This window comes from Plecotus auritus (assembly GCF_963455305.1).
Source record: "Plecotus auritus genome assembly, chromosome: 7".
Classification (NCBI taxonomy): domain Eukaryota; kingdom Metazoa; phylum Chordata; class Mammalia; order Chiroptera; family Vespertilionidae; genus Plecotus; species Plecotus auritus.
Genome location: NC_137774.1, coordinates 18,723,743 through 18,741,829, shown reverse-complemented (window position 1 = coordinate 18,741,829; position 18,087 = coordinate 18,723,743). Strand labels below are relative to the sequence as shown.

General features: G+C 52.5%; 1 protein-coding gene across 1 annotated transcript; it reads right to left on the bottom strand.

Annotated features, from left to right (window-relative positions):
- Positions 1–564: 564 nt before the first annotated feature.
- CACNG1 (calcium voltage-gated channel auxiliary subunit gamma 1) lies at positions 565–10,587 on the bottom strand. The gene is made up of 4 exons (XM_080681344.1): positions 10,153–10,587; positions 3,391–3,465; positions 1,785–1,922; positions 565–1,318 (listed from the first exon to the last, which is right to left on the bottom strand). Exons 1-4 carry the CDS (start codon positions 10,385–10,387, stop codon positions 1,092–1,094), a joined length of 675 nt encoding a protein of 224 aa, XP_080537470.1. The 5' UTR covers positions 10,388–10,587; the 3' UTR covers positions 565–1,091.
- Between the last annotated feature and the right edge of the window lie 7,500 nt (positions 10,588–18,087).

Genomic DNA, 18,087 nt, shown 5'->3' with positions numbered 1-18,087 from the left:
CTCAGCTTTTTGTAATCTTCCTCTTCTCGGACTCACAGAGCCCCCCACCCTCCCTCCCTGCTCCCTGGTCCTCCCTCGGCCGGCTCTGTCTGCCCACCCTGAGGGCTGGGCCAGGACAGCGGGGCTCTGGCAGGTGGGAGTGTGTGGGTCACGGCACTCCGCCGGGCCCTCCATGTCTAACAGCTAAGCCCTGCTTCCTCATGTTCTTTGCAACGAAAATCCAGCCTCGGAAATCAGACACTTGTGGCTGTGCGGCTTGACTGCTGTGTTAGCACTTGGACGCCTGGCAGGCCAGCGCTCTGGAAATAACCCCTCCTATTTTTAACACCCTTGCCTAGTCGGATGGTCTCTGGTTTCTGCCAGAGAAAACCCCAGGGCCCAGGGATGCACGCTGGAATTCAGAACGGCAAGTCTCGTTGGTAAACAGGAGCCCTCTCCCCACGGGTCCCCACGTGCGACCTCCGCAGACCCAGGGACAGCCTTTCCTTTCTCCTCTGGGGTCCCCGTGGCCCCTGAGCTGCAGTCAGGGATCCTAGCGTTTTCTACATGGGACACCGGGAAAAAGCAAGTTTTCAAAGAACTTTTATTTCAAACCACAGTCAGAAAGTACCCCATTAAAAATGCTTCTCAGGCCTCAGAGGAGGCGAGGTTGGGATGTTCAGCTCACCAAAAACAGCGCGTCTTGTCGCCGAGGACAGAGGGGCTGGCTGCTTGCACCAGAGGACACCCCGAGCTGGTAATGAGCACAGGGCGTCCCGGATAAGGCTCACAGGACAACGGGGCCAGCTTATCAGACAGCTGGCGCTGTGGGACAACTATGTGCTCCAGCGGGAGGTCGGGCCTTTGCAGACACCTGTGCACCTGCTGGACCCGCCTCCTTCCCACCGAGGGCAGGTCTAGATCGTGTCCACCTGCTGGGTTCCCCAGGAGCCTGTCGCAGCCCAGAGAGGCGCTAGGGGAGGGGGAGCCGCTGCAGCAGTGTGTGTCAGGTGGGAACAGGAGAGTTGTGATGCTCCCGCCTCCTTTCTAGAATGTTCTGGGCTGGGCTTCCTGGGGGGAAAGCCCTGAGAGTCGCTGGGACCTCAGGAGGGCTAGTGCTCGGGCTCCGAGTCCATGCAGGACTCCCAGGGGTTCTGGGGCATCCGAGGCAGGGAGAAGAGCAGCAGGGCCAGGCCGCCCAGGAAGAGGAGGACGAAGGCGGAGCAGGCGCAGGCGAAGGACCAGGAGTAATAGTACTCGATCCAGACCGTGTCCTCGCTGTCGATCATGCGCTTCACCGACTGCCGCAGGACCTCCACCGAGACGAAGATGCAGAGACCTGAGGGCAGAGCGGGGACGCTCAGGGCCCCACCCGGCCTGTGTCCACCGTCCCCCGGGGCTTCCGCAGGGACAAGGTGGAGACCTGGCCGTGGGGGACACTGCCTCCAGGCTGGAGGTGTACGTGGGAACCTGCAAAAGTGACCCGTCTGCCTGCCTACCGCACGGTTCGCTCAACTGCGTTTCTTTGCTTCTTTTGTTCGTGTTTTTTTGGATTAATTTAAAATGTGATCGTAACTGGCATTGCTCTCAGTGCCTTGTGGATTAAATGGACAAATTGCCAACATCTTCCCAGACCCGCCGAGCGTTGATGAGTCCTGACCAAGTCTGCTCCTGCGTGGAGCCCGGGAATTTCTCCAGACGTACATCTCAAGGTTGGAGGGAGGATGGGGTGGCAGCAGCCCTCACCCCAGGACATCGCCCCCCACCCCGCAACCCGGGCTCACAGGCAAGTGCCCCCACTCTACCTGCAAAGGCGTAGAACATGGATGCCGGCCTCAGCAGGTAGTCCCGCTTCTTGGTGAAGGACAGGAGCACGCAGATGGTTCCCATGATGATGAAGACGAGGCTGAAGATGGCGATGGCGGCGGCTGAGATGCTGTACTCTGCAACACACACAGGGGCCGATAGGCACCTCAGCAGCGGCCTCGTCCCGGCCTCGGGGCACGGCTGGCTGTGCCGCCAACCAGGTGAGTGACAGCACCACGGGCTGATTCCCATTGCACATGTGGGAAGACTGAGGCCCGAGAGAAGCACTCACTCAAGTTGCACACGAGTAATGACTCAATTCTAACTCCCGGGTTGCACTAACCTATAACCCCTCGCCCTGCCTCCCTACCAGGCAGAGGACTGGGAAGGGGCAGGAGGCACGTGGCTGGAGGCCTTGCTGGAGCAGAAACTTCCTCTGAGTGACAGGGCAGAAAGCAGCAGGCACTTGGGCAGGGAGTGGTCTGTCCTGGGCTGACAGCAGCCCCTGGAAGGTGGCTTATTACAGAGCACAGGTGTGTGTGTGTGAGAGAGAGATGTGTGTGTGGTGTGTGTGTGTGTGTGTGTGTGTGTGACAGGTGTAAGATTTGCATGATGTGAGTGTGTGTGTGTGATAGGTGTAAGATTTGCATGGTGTGTGTGTGTGTGTGTGTGACAGGTGTAAGATTTGCATGGTGTGTGTGTGTGTGTGTGACAGGTTTAAGATTTTCGAGGTGTGTGTGTGTGTGTGTGTGATAGGTGTAAGATTTGCATGGTGTGTGTGTGTGTGTGTGTGTGTGTGACAGGTGTAAGATTTGCATGGTGTGTGTGTGTGTGTGACAGGTGTAAGATTTGCATGGTGTGTGTGTGTGTGTGACAGGTGTAAGATTTGCATGGTGTGTGTGTGTGTGTGTGACAGGTTTAAGATTTTCGAGGTGTGTGTGTGTGTGTGTGTGATAGGTGTAAGATTTGCATGGTGTGTGTGTGTGTGTGTGTGTGTGTGACAGGTGTAAGATTTGCATGGTGTGTGTGTGTGTGTGACAGGTGTAAGATTTGCGAGGTGTGTGTGTGTGTGACAGGTATAAGATTTGCCAGAGTGTGTGTTAGTGTTGCACTAGCATATAAGGATCTACCAGAGTGAGTGTGTGTGCACACCCACATCGTGTGCCGCCGTTCGTACACGTGCAGGTGTGGGTCTGTACCCATGACAGAGGGGTGCATACGAGCTCCATGGCTCCTGAAAGACCCAGGGCACATGTGCTCGGGGCTCCTGGACTCTGATGCATCTCCCCACGCCCCCTGCTCTCCTGATTCTTGGGGAGCGATTGATGGCATGGGAGGGAACCCGTTCCCCACAGACTCTGACCCGCCAGCCCTGAAAACCGCCCCAGGGATGGTGAGCGCTTGTTCCATTGCCCCAGCTCCTGTCACAGGCACTGCGCCTTCACCACCTCCGCCAGCCCCATGAGCGGAGGCTGGGACACACGGGGACAGGGTCTTCGTCAGGCGCGGGGAAGTCGGGACTTGGGCGCCAGGTGATCTCCTGCCTCCGCAGTGTGTGACGCAGTCACTTCTCCCCGCCCTCCTGGCTTGACGCCCTGGGCTCACCTTTCTGGGTGGTGAATTCGAAGATCTCTGAGCTCTCGCCTGGGTTAAAATGCCGGAAGTAGGAACAGTTTTTCTCTGCAAAGGAGGGGACAACCTGTGAGTTGAGGGAAAAGGGCCCGTAGCTGAGGCAGAGGCTCGGCTGAGAGAGGGTGGGTGTGATCCCACCGGGGTGGGCGGAAGGGACCTCTAGGCTGATATCTTCTCCTCAAACCCTCCCTCTGGGCTGAGACAAACACCTTTCTCTGACCCTAAGACCAAAATTTCGCCAGGTTAAGGGGGTTGCATAAGAGGCTGGGAGATCCTCAGGGAGCCAAGGCTGATTGAGTCAAAGGTACGGACAGCACTGTGGGGACTGAGCCCATTAGGCAGATGGGGTAACTGAGGCCCAGGGCTCAAGTCATTTGTCAGGGGGGACAGGATACACGGTCAACAAAAGGCTGCACAGTGGTTCGTCCGATTATATCCGCCAGGGACCTTGGGCAATGTCTGGAGACATTTTTGCTGTTACGACTGGGCAGGGCTGCTAGTGGCATCTAGTGGGTAGAGGCTGGGATGCTGCTAAACATCCCTATACACAGAACAGCCCCTTGCATCATAGAATTCTCCAGCCCCAAAGTGCCAGTAGCGCTGAGGTGGAGAAACCCTGGATCCCGCCCAAGTCCAGAGCTGTGTTTCTCAGCATCAGGCCCACCCTGACTCACTGGCTTTTCAAATGCTTTCCAGGAGATTCTGATGATCAGCCACGTTGGGAAGCCCTGCTCCAGGCCCCCTTCAAATGCCCTGATAAGTGCCCTTTTGAGTGGGCCACCTGAAGGGACTTGGGTGAGGGCTAGAGAATCCATTCAGGGGCCAAATGTGACCAGCAGGTTGTTTCATCGGACCCCCGACACCTGTGGCTGCAGAGGCAGCCCAGACCAGACCTTCCCAGCCTCCCGGCCGGCTTCTTGGTCTACCTCAGCCATGGGCAAACTACGGCCCACGGGCCGGATCCGGCTGTTCTATCCGGTTCTCTTGCTCTCCCCTCCGCTCCTTTACTTTGAATTTATATTAGTTCACACAAACACTCCATCCGTGCTTTTGTTCCGGCCCTCTGGTCCAGTTTAAGAACCCATTGTGGCCCTCGAGTCAAAAAGTTTGCCCACCCCTGGACTCTACCTGATAACTATCAGGAAAGCCAAAGATCTGCGGACAGTAGGGGGAGTAGAGGAAGTTCTCAGAACAAAGAAATTCATGCCGATTTTAAATATAATTTCAGGCATAATTTCTCTTCCGTTTTTCCTTTTCATCTCTCCTATAACTAGACATACTATCAAATGAAAGGATGGTCTTATTGCATATTGAATACAGGTTAATATTATTTACTCTTGATTTAGGAAGCAGATGAATGGGTTATTTTATACTATTTTGTTTCTTTAAGAAAACTAAGGTTGCTTTTTATTTGTGTGAGGCCCTGTATTGATTACTTTTTCTAAACATCTCTGTTTAGAGAGCCTCTGGTTTATGCATTCATTTCTTGACCTTCAGGTTGTCTTTGCATTTTCTTTTTTTCTGTTAATCTTCCCTCACGCTAGGATATTTTTCCTTTTTTGGAGAGGGTGGATGGGAGGGGGAGAGGCAGAGAGAGAGAAACATCAATGTGTGAGAGAGACACACCTATTGCTGCCTCCTGCACATGCCCCGACCAGGGCCGGGGATTGAGCCTGCAACCAAGGTTCATGCCCTTGACTGGAATTGAACCTGGGACCCTTCAGTCCGTGGGCAGAAGCTTTATTCATTGAGCCAAACAGGCAGGCTGTGTCTGCATTTTCACAAGGCCACTGACGCCTCCTTTCTGTTGGAGACGCGCCGAGGTGCTGCCTTCATTTGGGTGCAGGCTTCCTTCTCTCTGACCTAAATCATCTCATTGCCCCCGAGGCCTGTGGCCTCCCTCTCTTCCCTCCTCCCCCAAGTCAGGATTACCGCTGCTCCCACGGTGGAGGAAGGAAATGAATCCTGGAGACCAAGCCTGGCGTAGTTAGCAGCAGCAAATGTGGAGAGGTAAACCGCCTTCTCTTTGAGCTTCTATATTTAAATCGCTTTCCTTTTGAACTGAGTTACCTGGGGTGTCTGACACCGGTTAAGTGGTGATGTCAGAATCGAGCTGCTCTTTTCTCTCTCACAGCTTCCGGGGCTGTTTCAGAACATAATGCAGCCCTCTTATACTTAGATTATTAGCTATAGATTCTCTTCAGTCACTGCTTCAAAATGGCTTGTGCTGTGTCCTAAGTCACCACGGGCCTCTCTCTGGACAAAGGAACATTTCTGTTTCATTCTATAAGGGCCAATTTCGGTCATCATTGAAAAACCATTGAAAAGAATTGATTGAATTCAAGTGTATTTCACAGTCAGCTGCTTCTGTGATGACTTGCCATCCGAGAATTAAAGGCCTTTGGGGCAGGGAGAAGGCGGGGGATGGGATGAAGGCTCAGCTATGGGCAGTTCTGGGGTGCTGAGGCCACTCTCGCACAGGGCGTGTTCGGGGTGTCAACTCCAGGAGATAGACACCAGGCTCCATTCTGGACAAACAGCTGCTGCTTGCTCAAAAGCTTTCTTAGCTCAGACACAGCGGGGGAACAGCATGTCTGGGAAGCCAGCCTGTGGATTCTGGGGGGTGCGAGGACGTTCCCCTCAGTGGCCCAGGTGCAGTGTTCCTGTCCCTCCCCTCCCCAGTTATATGCTCTCACACATGGGGGAGGGGCACCCAGTGGGCAGGGCTCCCACTGAGGACATCAGGAAGTCTCAGCTTCTCTCTAACGTGGCTGAACTTAGGACTTGAGGACGGACAGGCCAACCCTGTCCCCTCTCTTGGACTTAGCACGTGAGGAAGGCCTGGGAGGGGCACCCACTCAGGGCCCCATTGCCCATTGGAGACCACAGGCTCCTCTGTGGGCCCTGCTGGCCCCAGCACGGGTGGGGTGTGTCCGATCCAGTGCTACGTCTGGACACTTCCGACAGCAACAAGACGCTCAGTTAGGACTAATCAAGCCAGGCATCTGCCACTGTCACCCAAGAACTGCCCAGCATTCTGCCGTGGTAATGAATTGCCCAGCATTCTGCCGTGGTAATGGTGTGAATTCGGTCAAATTACACAACTTCCCTGTGCCTCGTTTTCCCTATCTGTAAGATGGGATGATGATAATAGTATGGACCTCATAGAGGATTTTGTGAGAATTAGATGAGTTAATATATATGTCATCCCACTGCCCTGCCCTTCATGGTTTTTTTTTTTTTTTTGGGGGGGGGAAGTAGCTGTTTTTCTTAGTTAGAATTCCTTGTATGTGACGAGTCACTTGCTGCTCTCACAAGCGTCTGTCTTTATTTTTTGTCTTATCTACCTTTTGATTATGATGTGTCCAGATTTTGATCTATCCTACCCGGAGTTCATTAAGCTTCATGGGTTTCTAGATAAATGTTTTCCATCAAATTTGGAAAAATGTTGACCATTATTTTTCATATGTACTTCCTGCTCCTCTCTCTCTCCTTCTGGGAATACCATTCGGTGTATATTGATACATTTCATTCTGTCCCACAGGCTCTGTTCATTTTTCTTCATTATTTCTCCTGTCTGTTTCTCAGACTAGCTAATCTCAGTTGGCCTATCTTTAATTTCATGGGTTTGTTCTTCTACCTGCTCAGCTCATTTCAGTTATTGTACTTCTCAACTCTAGAATTTCTATTAGATCCTTTTAAAATAATTTATATCTTTATTCTCTATTTCATGAGTCATCATTCTTATCTTAGCACACGAGGAAGGCCAGTGGTTTCTTCTAATTCCTTGACTATATCTAAAATAGGTGACATAAAGTCTTGGTCTAGTAAGTCCAATATCTGGGCTTCCTTAAGAATCTATTATTGACATTATTATTGTATAGGCCATGCATTTTTAGTCTTGACATTTTGCATGTCTTGACATTTTTTTAAAATTTAAATTTAAAACTGGAAAATTTAAATAATATAATGTAGCAACTCTAGAAATCAGATTCTAACCTTACCCGAAGATGGTTCCTAGTTCTGTTTGTTATTGTTGTTTATTTAGTGACTTTCTGAATTAATTTTGTGAAGTCTATATTCTTTGTCATGTGTGGCCACTGCAATCTCTGCTCCGTTAGTTTGGTGGTCAGCTCACAGAGATTTCCTAAAATTATTGGAACTAATACATCTCCCAGTATTTACTGAGGGGCTGTGCCGAGCAGAGTGTGAAGCACTCCACTAAGCAGTGTACATTTCCAGAATTCTGAAAAAGTTTATTCTGATCATTTTTGCTAATGTTCACATTGTTTTTTTTGGAGAGGAGGATTTTTGGAGGTTCTTACTCTTGTCATTTTTTTTTCTGATGTCATCCAAAGTTAATATGTAAAACACTTAAAACAATGTCTGGCAGGTGGTGCTCTATTTGTGTTTGCAGTTCTTATTATTACTGTTATTAATAATAAATAATGACATGTATGCCTTAGCTGGTTTGGCTTAGTGCAGTGGTTCTCAACCTTTCTAATGTCACGACCCACGGGTAGAGAACCGCTGCTGTAGAGCCTAAGTCCATCGGAAAACACAGATATTTACATTACGATTCATTAACAGTAGCAAAATTACAGTTAGGAAGTAGCAACGAAAATAATTTTATGGTTGGGGTCACCACAACATGAGGAACTGTATTAAAGGGTCACGGCATTAGAAAGGTTGAGAACCACTGGCTTAGTGGATAGAGCGTTGGCCTGACCGAAGGGTCCTGGGTTCGATTCCAGTCAAGGGCACGTAACTTGGTTTCAGGCTTTTCCTCGGCTTGGGCCCTGGTCGGGGCGTGTGCAGGTGGCAACCAACTGATGTGTTTCTCTCACATCAATATTTCTCTATGTCTTTCCCTCTCTCTTTCAGTCTCTCTAAAAATCAATAAAAAATATACCCAGATGAGGATTAAAAAAAAAAAAAAGGAACATGTATGAACTCTGTCCATCCCTCCAGAAAAGAGTGGTCCTGTAAAGCACAGGAAGGGTGGGGGGGGAAGGAAAAGATGTTCACGTGCAGAGAAAGGAGAGGGAGGAAGTCAAGAGCACCCAGCAGCAGCCTGTTGGGGGTAAGGCTGTGCTCACAAGTATGATTCACTCAGGATCAGAGTGAGAAGGCACTGAGATAGACGCTGGCCAGGTTCAAGGCCAAGCCGTGCCTGCTGGTCCCCAGGGGCTGGCTCAGCCACCTGCTGCCAGCCTGTCTCTCCCTTGTATAGACTCAGCTCACCTCCCTGCTCCTCTGCTCTGCGAACTTGCCAGACTTTAAAAGGCAGATGCCTCCCAGCACAGGTGGGCAGGACCATCCCAGTGCGTTTCTGGAGAAGCTGCCCTGCCCTGCCCTGCCCAGGGGAGTTGGCTGGATGATGCATCTGTTTACAGGCGTGCTCGGCAGTGGCCGAGGGGCATGGGCATCGGGGCTATGTGATACCCTTCAAGCACATGCTCATGCCATTTAAAGCCCTCAGCCCTGGGACTCAGCGTTTCCAGGACAGCTGGGTATTTATGAATCTTCCGAGTGTCCAGTGGGAATGAGCAAGACAGGAGCCAGTGGGCGGGGAAGGAAGAAGAAAGAGGGAAGAGGGAAGAACAAGGTTTGGGCTCCTCTGTCCCCCCAACCCCCAAACACACACTGCAAGGTTTGGGGGGACTTGGCATTGGCTCCCTTGAAGAGGAGGTTTCAATGAACACCCAGTCCGATCACAGACAGAATAATTCTGAACGCCGAGTGGGATGCCCCACTCAGCCTGGTCCACGGCCACCTTGGAGTGACATTTGTAAGCGCTGGAAGGGACTTTGCGTTGCTGAGCCCAAGCACCGTGGGAGGAAGCAGAGGCTGTGATGGGCTTTGTCTCCCCGCCCCCCACCTGCCAATCATCATTTTGGGGGGTCATGGGTAATGCATGATTAGAGCCGTGGCCTCTGAATCCAAGCCGGCTCTTTCCTGAGCATGTGCTGTTTACTAGGGGCGCAGAGGGCTGTGGGATTGCAGGGGAGGCTCGTCATCCTGACCCCGGCTATTCTTTACCCGGAGCTCCCCTTCACTGTGGTGAAAATCCGAAATGCACTTACATTCCAGTGGCAGGACGTGCTTCCCAGCCTTGCAGGGGTCTGAGCGGAGGGAGGATGGACCGGAGGGCTGGTGTTTCTCACAAAAAGGCAGGCGGCTCATCTACAACCAGGTCCCACTTCCCAAACAGGTGCTCAGCCCTGTGCCGTCACTCAAGGCCTCCCCGCCCCCCACTCTGCCGTTACCACCTTGAAATTCTTACACAACGACAAGCAGCCCTGTGTTTTCAGGCTGCACAGGGGCCTGTACACTCCGTGGCCGATCCTGTCTATCCCCCGGCAGCTGGGGAAGGAGCACGCCTGCCCACAGGTCCCGTCAGCCTGAGCACCGAGGCCACCAGCCTTCCCTGCCCGGAGAGCCTGGAGCTGGGCACCCAGAAGAGTGAGTGCTGGGGGGGCCAGAAGCCCCTGGTCTGGCAGGTCCATGGTGTCTTTCCTGAGCCTCTCGTCCCACATGGCCAGCTCTCTGCTCTGGGTGAAAAGCCCCAAGCCTTGGCAAGACAGAAATAGTGAGAAATGGCCATGGCTACCAGCACAGCCTCATGCAATTCAGACCCCCTCTCCCGGGCACAGAGGGCTGTTCTGAGCCACTTTTCTGGAAGGAACAAAGAAGGACAGGAGGCAGGGCTGGGGGCCAGAGTGGGTACGTTACCCCCAGGCAGGGTGATGGGTCCGCAGCTCTTGTCCTTGCTGCCACTCACGACGATACTCTTGGTGCAAATCCGCCAGAGGCCGAAGTGGGCTGCCTCGCAGACGGCACTGTGGTGCTCCACCTGGGGGCTCAGCACGGCCCAGTGGTCGGTCACCACGGCCACCGTGGCCAGCACGATGCCCACCAGGATGCAGAAGAGCGTCAAGCGGACCTTCAGTGTTCTGGTCTGGGACATGGTGGTCGCGAAGGAGTGGGTGCTCTGGGCAGGGTCGGGTGGCGGTGTCTCCCCAGGCAGGTGGCAGCCGGGCTGGGGTGGTGGCGGCAATTATGGTACAGAGGGGGGAAGCTAAGTTTAGTGTGCTGGGCCGAGCCAGAGTGGGCTGGCCTTGGGGCTGAGGGCCACTGGACAGGGCTGAGCAGCTGCCCACACGTGACAGGGGCCTGAGGGAGGCTTCTATTAATGCACATGTACAGGCGCGTCACCGTCACCGAGGATGACTTCGTCTCGGGTTTCAGGGCTTTCTTACCCTCTTGGAGCCAGAAATACCCCAGGGAGCGGGGAGGGGAGAAGGCTCTAGATGGCGACTGGAGACCTGTCCGGAGCGCCTGCTCGGGATACCTGACGTGGGCAAGGGCGAGGGACACTGTGTAGCTGAAGGTCACTGCTGGGCAAGGGCAGAGACCCTGTGGCTCAGGGGGCTCAACCTTCTGTTCCCACACTGGGCAGCTCTGTTACCAGAGGGGGGCGAGTGGGTCCCGGTCCTGGAAGTCTGGGGGACCCAGAGTCATGCCTAGGGACATCGTGGGGATCCCCTGCCCAGGGCTTCTGGAGCCCACTACCCAGGCAAAAGCTTTAGCCCTAAGCCCCACGGCATCCCCAAGCTACAGGGAGCTTTCAGGTGGTTCCTGGAACTTCTCCCATCCTCCCAATTGGGTCCAGAAGAAAAACAAAAGACAGCCGTCTGGGGCAAGTCTTTATCACCTTTCCGGTCCTCACACATCAAAGAAAGGCCGCAGAGGACGGAGCGTTGGCTATTTTCGTTGTAGTGATTTAGCATTACCTCTATGGACGGCAGGGGATGCAGATTTTCCAGTTATGCATTTATTTACAAAACAACTATATGTAAGTCAAAAAGAACAGAAGCAAGTTGATTTACAGGTGACTACTAAGAGGCTAACGGTGGGTGGATATAGCAGAGGACTTCAGAAAGTTTGGGGCCCGCTTCCAAGAGGCCTGTCTGCCCACATGCCCCCCTAGCCGGTCTCCAGGCCCCGACCCACCTCCTGGGGTCTGTCTCCTCTTCCTCAGGTCACCAGTGGCTCTCTCTGGGTGTAACTGAGGCTGATGCACGTGCAGGAAGAGACCCCGGAGCTGGGCAGGGCTTTGAGCTTCAAGATGCTGGCCTCAGATTGACCGTGCTTAACGGAAAGATTGTCCGTGTGCAGAGAAACATGCAGGGGCCCAGCGTGGCGTCACAGACCGCTGATCACAGTGATGATCGTAACAAGAGCAGGTCTTCAGTGAGAGCTTGCCATATCCCCGGCGCTCTGCTGAGTTAATTTTCACACCTTCCCTCGGGGAGGGGGCAGGTCTGTGCCCAGCAGGGGTCCTGAGTCCTCCAACCCAGCCAGCAAATGCATTAAAGATGGATGGCTCTTCCTTTCAACGTAGTCTGTGTGCAAACCTAGCATGAGGCTGGCAGCACCAGGGACTGCAGGCAAGTCTATTCTTCTTCCCGTTCAATAAAGATCCTTTAAACAGAGCCTCCCACTGCCAGGCTGCCTGCTCCTCTCCACACCCCACTCCCGCTCCAGGGCTTTGTTGGGCCAAGAAGGGGGCCCTGTGGATGCCGGCATTTGCTGGGAGCTGGGGCTGGACACCGTCAGCATCCTCCACATCAAGCATGTCAAACTCGCGGCCCGCGGGCCACTGGCAGCCCACAACGAATATTTAGTGGCCCAGCCAATATAACAGTGTGAGCAGTTATTTACAATTATGAAAGGAAATAAGTCTCCTGTCAGATCCAGAATTACTGACATTCACCTTGGGTCAGTTTTGAAAGTAATCACCGCGAACAAGATTTCCCCCAAAGTAGGAAAGAAGGTAGCAGAGAAGAGATGCCAAGTGTCAGGAAGAAAACATTAATTTTATCATGGCTCTTGTTCTTTTTTTATGCTTTTAGAAATAAGCCTACGTTTCTATGAAAATTAAAGCGTTGGTTTTTTGTGGCCCACATAAACTTAAACCTCGTTTACTTGGCCCGTGTTAGCCTTTGAGTTTGACATCTTGCTCCACACAGTCCTCCGCTGTCCAGGCATCAGGAAGGACAGCTCCTTAGGGAGTGGGAAGCAACCTGCCAGTGGCAGAGTCGGCAACCCCAGGGTCAGATCCCTGCCCTGCTGGCGTCCAGCTGTGTGGCTTCCAGCCTCTCTGAGCGGCCCTTCCCTTGGCTGTAAAATGAGGGCAGTGGCTGGCTGGGAGCTGCTGTAGAATTAGAGATAATGCATTTATCAGCTTCGCCCAAGGTAGGTGCCAGGGACTGAGGTAAGCCCCCTCCCCCCCAATTCATATGTTGAAGCCCAAACCCCAGTGTAATGGTATTTGGAGATGGGGCTTCTTAGGGGTAATTAGGTTTAGATGAGGCCATGAGGGTGGGGCCCTCATGATGGGATTAGTGCCCTTAAGAAGGAACACCAGAGAGCTTGCTGTCTCTTTTTCTCTGCCATGTGAGGAGGAGAAAGCCAGGAAGCAGACTTCCCAGGACCCAACCATGCTGGTCTAGGACTTCCAGACTCCAGAGCTGTGAGAAGATAAATTTTGGTTGTGAAGGTCATCCAGGGTATGGTCTTTAGCCTGAGCTGACTAATACAGTCAGCATCCAATCCAAGATGGCTGTTGTTATTATTTATAAACTGCAGATGGATCAGCTTTCTCTAATGGGCCATAAGCTTCTGGAGGGTACAGATGGCGAGACTGCATTATGTACTCATTCTGGGTCCCTCAGAGAACACACCCCATCTGAGCCCAGTTTGGGATCTTCATAAATGTTTGTTAAATGACTGATGGATGGAAGGATGGACACATGGACTGAAAGAAGGAGACAGAAGCTCAAATAATTCACTCCACCAGATGATCCAAAGGACATTTCTCTGTGGCTCAACGCCCTGGGACAGCTTGGACCAATGGCTAATTTGCCTCCAGGCACTGAGGGACACCCCGGGAGGGCACCGTTGTCACCTCTGTGATCAAGTTCAAAAGGAAGCAGCCTCCTGAGATAGGACATTGCTACAGTCTTCAAAGTAGAGTCCCACACTAAGCTGATTGGGCGATGTCTGTATTTTTCTCATCCAGATGAACCAGTTTTCATTTGTCCCAAGAAGGATCAGACATAACTAGGTTAAGGGAAAACATCTCCCACAGGTGGGCCTCATTCAGAGCTGGGACCAGGGCAGGCCTGGGTGGGGCCAAATAAACTCTCTTTGGCAATGTGCTGATCTAATTTTGAGCTCAGGCTTAATGAGGCTAAGAAATGGCCCTGGGTGACCTTAAGGTACTGTAGAAAAATGAGGTGCCAGCCAATGGGTCCCAACCTCTTTAAGCCACTTCATCTGCCTCCCTGCACCGTGCACCCGGGGTCCTCTGTTGCATTAGTCTTGCTGCCCCCAATTCCATCCTGTGCCTCTGCCCAGGGGACCCAGAACACTTCCATCCTCAAAGCCAGTGGTCATATCACTCTGACCTCTGCTTTCATCATCGCATCTTCATCTCTGACTCTCCTGCCTCCCTTTCTGTTATATGAATCCTTGTGGTTTTATTGACAACCCAGGAAAATCTCCCCATCTCAACATCCTTAACTTAATAACATCTGCAAAGTCCCTTTGGCCATGTAAGGTGACATAGTCACAGGTTCCAGGGATTAGAACTTGGGCATTTTGGGAACTACTATTCTGCCTACCACAGGCGTTGATTACAACTTGCTTGATCTCCTCTGGCGTCTCCTGTAGCTCAGGTGCAGGGATGGAGAAGATGGAATGTGAGATTGAAAGACAGCTGGGGCTCTTCCAGGAGGAAAAAGCTAGAAGGCCGAGGGAACGGAGGGCATCGGCAAGGGTGGGTTTAGATGATGACTTGCCATGTCTGGGCTGGTTAGGATGGCCCTGCAACTAGGAAGGGTCAATATATTGGGAGAAAATGGGGAAGTCAAAGCCCTGAAGGGCTTGATGAGGTTGGAAAACAGGTGTAGTGATGGTAAGGGAATGAAAGAATTGGGAACATTGGAAGCTCTGGTCTGAGAGGAGGATGACGTCTCTGAAGATTATAGGAGGGAACAGTCAGGGGGGTGATGACAAGATCCAGGTTGGAGATGAAGGTCAATGAAGATGAGAAGACCATATGGCCAAAGGAGGTGAGCTCAGATAGTCAATGGAGGCAAGGTGAGGTGGCCAATGGGGTTGAGAAGACAGGAGAGCTATGAGGCCAGGGAATTGGAGTGGCTGGCCCTACTGACGTTGGTGTGGCTCAGTTTGATGGTGGCAGGACTTGGGGTACAGAGAAAGGCTTTGAGCCAGAGGTGAAGTCTCTGATGAAGGTGAAGGAAGTGGCCAAGAAAGAGTTGGGGAGATGACAGTGATGAAAAAAGGTTTAGGCTCTTAGAGAAAGCTTTTCCCCAGGAGGGTGGAGGAGTAATGGTTTGGAGGTATCAGCCCCCATCATTCTCCGCTCTTGCAATATGTCTAAGGACATGAGTTCGTAACCTCCTCTGACACAGACTTCTGTTTCTGAGGTTGCACCAGCAGTTTTGCTGGAAGCTGCAGGTTTAAAAATACCTGTTTCAAGTGCATCTGCCCATCTGCTCCTCTGGATTCCAGGGTCCCTGAGCGACTCTTCCTCCCCTCTGTCCCTCCCCTGCCCCTCATCTCTAGAGCTGGGCAGCCAGGGGTGCTATGTCAGGAACCAGTGCAGGGAGGCCCCCCTCCCCTCACATATTATTCCCCTCCCCCAGGTCTCTCCTCTCTGCGAGCTCCACACTAGGGACCCAGAACGGGACAACCTCCCTAGGCAGTCCTGCTCCCAGGACATCTAAGAGCGTTCAGGACTTAGCTTCTGCAGCCTGTATCACCTGTGTGGAACCGGGAACGCCCCAGTGGGGTTTGGGGGTTGCAGGGCCTGCAAAGACAGCTGCAGCCGTGTGGCTGCGCTGACCACCAATCCACAGCTGGGGGCCACTGAGGGCAGAAATGAATGGGCATCAGCCAGGGAAGCCGCTGGGGGAGGACCCCTCTCCAGGGAAGTGGGGAGCACCGCACCATACCTGGTCAGCTGGGGCCTGGCTCTCAGAGCACTCCTCTAGAACAATCAATGTTGACAAACTTCTTGAGTGTTGTTAGTCAACAAACACCTCTGGGAGCTCACTCTAACGCCAGGCTCCTGTTTCCTTGTTTACGCTGAAGCTGAACGAATTGTAACCTTCCTCATTTGACCACAGGCTCTGAGAGAGGCCGGGCGACTTGCCCAGGGCTGCCCGCGGGTGACTGGAGGATTTGATCCCTGTCTTTCTGGCTCTTGGCCACCTCACTGTCCACTCATTGCAGCCTCGGGGGAGGAGGGGGTGGGTGAGCGGGGCAGGAGGCCACCGAGCCGTGAGTCCGGTGTCAGGCTGGGCCAGGTTTCTCCTGCTGCCTGCTTCAATTCCATCTGTATTTTGTTCCCAAACCCAGGGGCAAAGGCACCCCCAAACCCCAACCCAGGACAGGTGGCTGTTTTCCCATTTCCTTCTTCAACCCACAACTTCTGTTTCCAAAACTGTTGGCTCAAAAGAGGCAGAAACTGGAATGTGTGACAGGGAAAGGAAATCCTGGGAATAAGTAAATGAGATTTCCTAATATGTCCACAGCCTGGGTGCAAGGACCAAGAAGCCACTGTGTGGTCGTGCACAGGTGACCTCACCCTTCCGTGCCTCAGTTTCCCTCACTGTAAAATCAGACGTGTTCACGGTTTCTCAGCCTGACCTTTTGGACCAGATCATTCTTGGGGGGCGGGGGTGAGGGCTGTCCTGTGCGTTTGCAGCACACTTGTCCTCCACTCAGTAGATGCCAATAGCACCCGCCTTCCAGGCTGTGACAATCAAAAATGTCTCCAGACATTGATGAATATCCCCTGGAGAGCAAAACTGCCCCCGCTTGAGAACCACTGGGCTAGTGGCATCTCTTTTCCATGGTTGTTATAGATTTTCTTCCTTCCTTTTATTCATCCTCCCAATCCTTCCTCCCCCCCCACCCCCCACACACACACACCACCCCGCCCCTGGCCATTTCCTTTTGGGGCTGATTCTTCTTCTATAATGAGAATGTTGAATGAGATGATTCCTAAGGTTCCTGCCACTGCTGCTTGGGTCACGGTGTCCTGTGATTTTGTGGTTCTTGTTTGAGTCAAGGCAGAAGCTCAAGCCTGCTCCTCCAACCTAGGAAGAGGGTAGCACAGACCCATTTTACAGACGGGGTATCTGGAGCTGAGAAAAGGTCAGACCTCCCATTGGAGCTGAAGGAGGGGCTGAGGCCACAGAGGTGGACCAATCCCAGACAAAGGCATCAGTTTCAAGGAGGCACTCCCAGAACGATTTGGGGGCAGGGCGGCAAGAAGGAGATACAGAAAGACATAGACCAGGGAGCCCAGATTGCTGTTCCCCAAACTGTTTTCCTTTCCTCCTGGGCTAAACTACATTTCCTATCTTCCCTGGCTCTTAGATGGGACTGTGATATTGAGTTCTGGCCAATGGCATATGGGCAGGGGAGAGAGTCATAACTTCCTGGTCCATTTAAACCTCCCACAAGACTCTCTACTCACAAGAACAACTGCCCTCTCTCTTCTCCATCTGCCTGCTGGGTGTCAATGCCGGGGGCAATGTTAGAAACCCATGATGAAGACGGCAGAGCTTCCAGAGAGTGGGTCCCTGAATCTCTGAATGACTGTGTGGAGCAGAGCACCCTCACCTGCCCAGTTGATTGAACTTGATGAGTGGGAAATAGATTTCTATTGTATTAAGCCATTCCTCGTTTGGGAGTTGTTGGTTATATCGCTAGCCTATTCTAAATAATATACACTGAGTGGCCAGATTATTATGATCTCTGAATGCATAATAATCTGGCCACTCAGTGTATATCCTATATAATAAAAGGCTAATATGCCAATTGTCCCTTCAACCATGAGTTCGATCAGCAAGCAGGCCAGCCAACCGCCCATGTCCCCTCCTCCTGCCAGGCTGGCCGGACCCCACCCATGCACGAATTCATGCACCGAGCCTCTAATATCTATATCTATATATCTATATCTATAGATATAGATATAGATATAGATATAGATATAGATATAGATATAGATATAGATATAGATATATAGTGGCTAGATTATTATGCATTCAGAGATCATAATAATCTGGCCACTCAGTGTAAGTGAAGGGCAGAATGGGGCTGCTGGGCTGGAGGGAGGCTCTGAGTGGAGTTTTGGTTGGGGAACCAGAACATCCACTTCTGTGTCAGTTCTGTGGATCTAACTCTGCAAATTATGGAGGCAGAGTTTTCAGATGAATGAAACATGTGACCCCATGAGCCCGATACCGGAGGCCACACCAGGACACGACCTGCACACTGCCACGGGAGGCCACCAGGAGGGCTGCAACGCGTGTGCCAAGCCAGTTTCTTCCAGGCTAAGAATAAACAGGAGGCACAGAAGTTCAGGCACATGGTGCCAACGCTGGGTGGCGCTGGATCCAGGCTGGTGAAGCCATCAGCTCAGAGCTTGGCAGGGGGTCAGTTGGTGGGGTGGGGGCCTAAGCTGCTCTGGCCCTGAGACCTGGTGGCTCAGCACATTTGGGACACCAGTAAGAGGGTTAAAAAGCCAGGGCTGGCCCTGGCTGGCATGGCTTAGTGGTTAGAGCA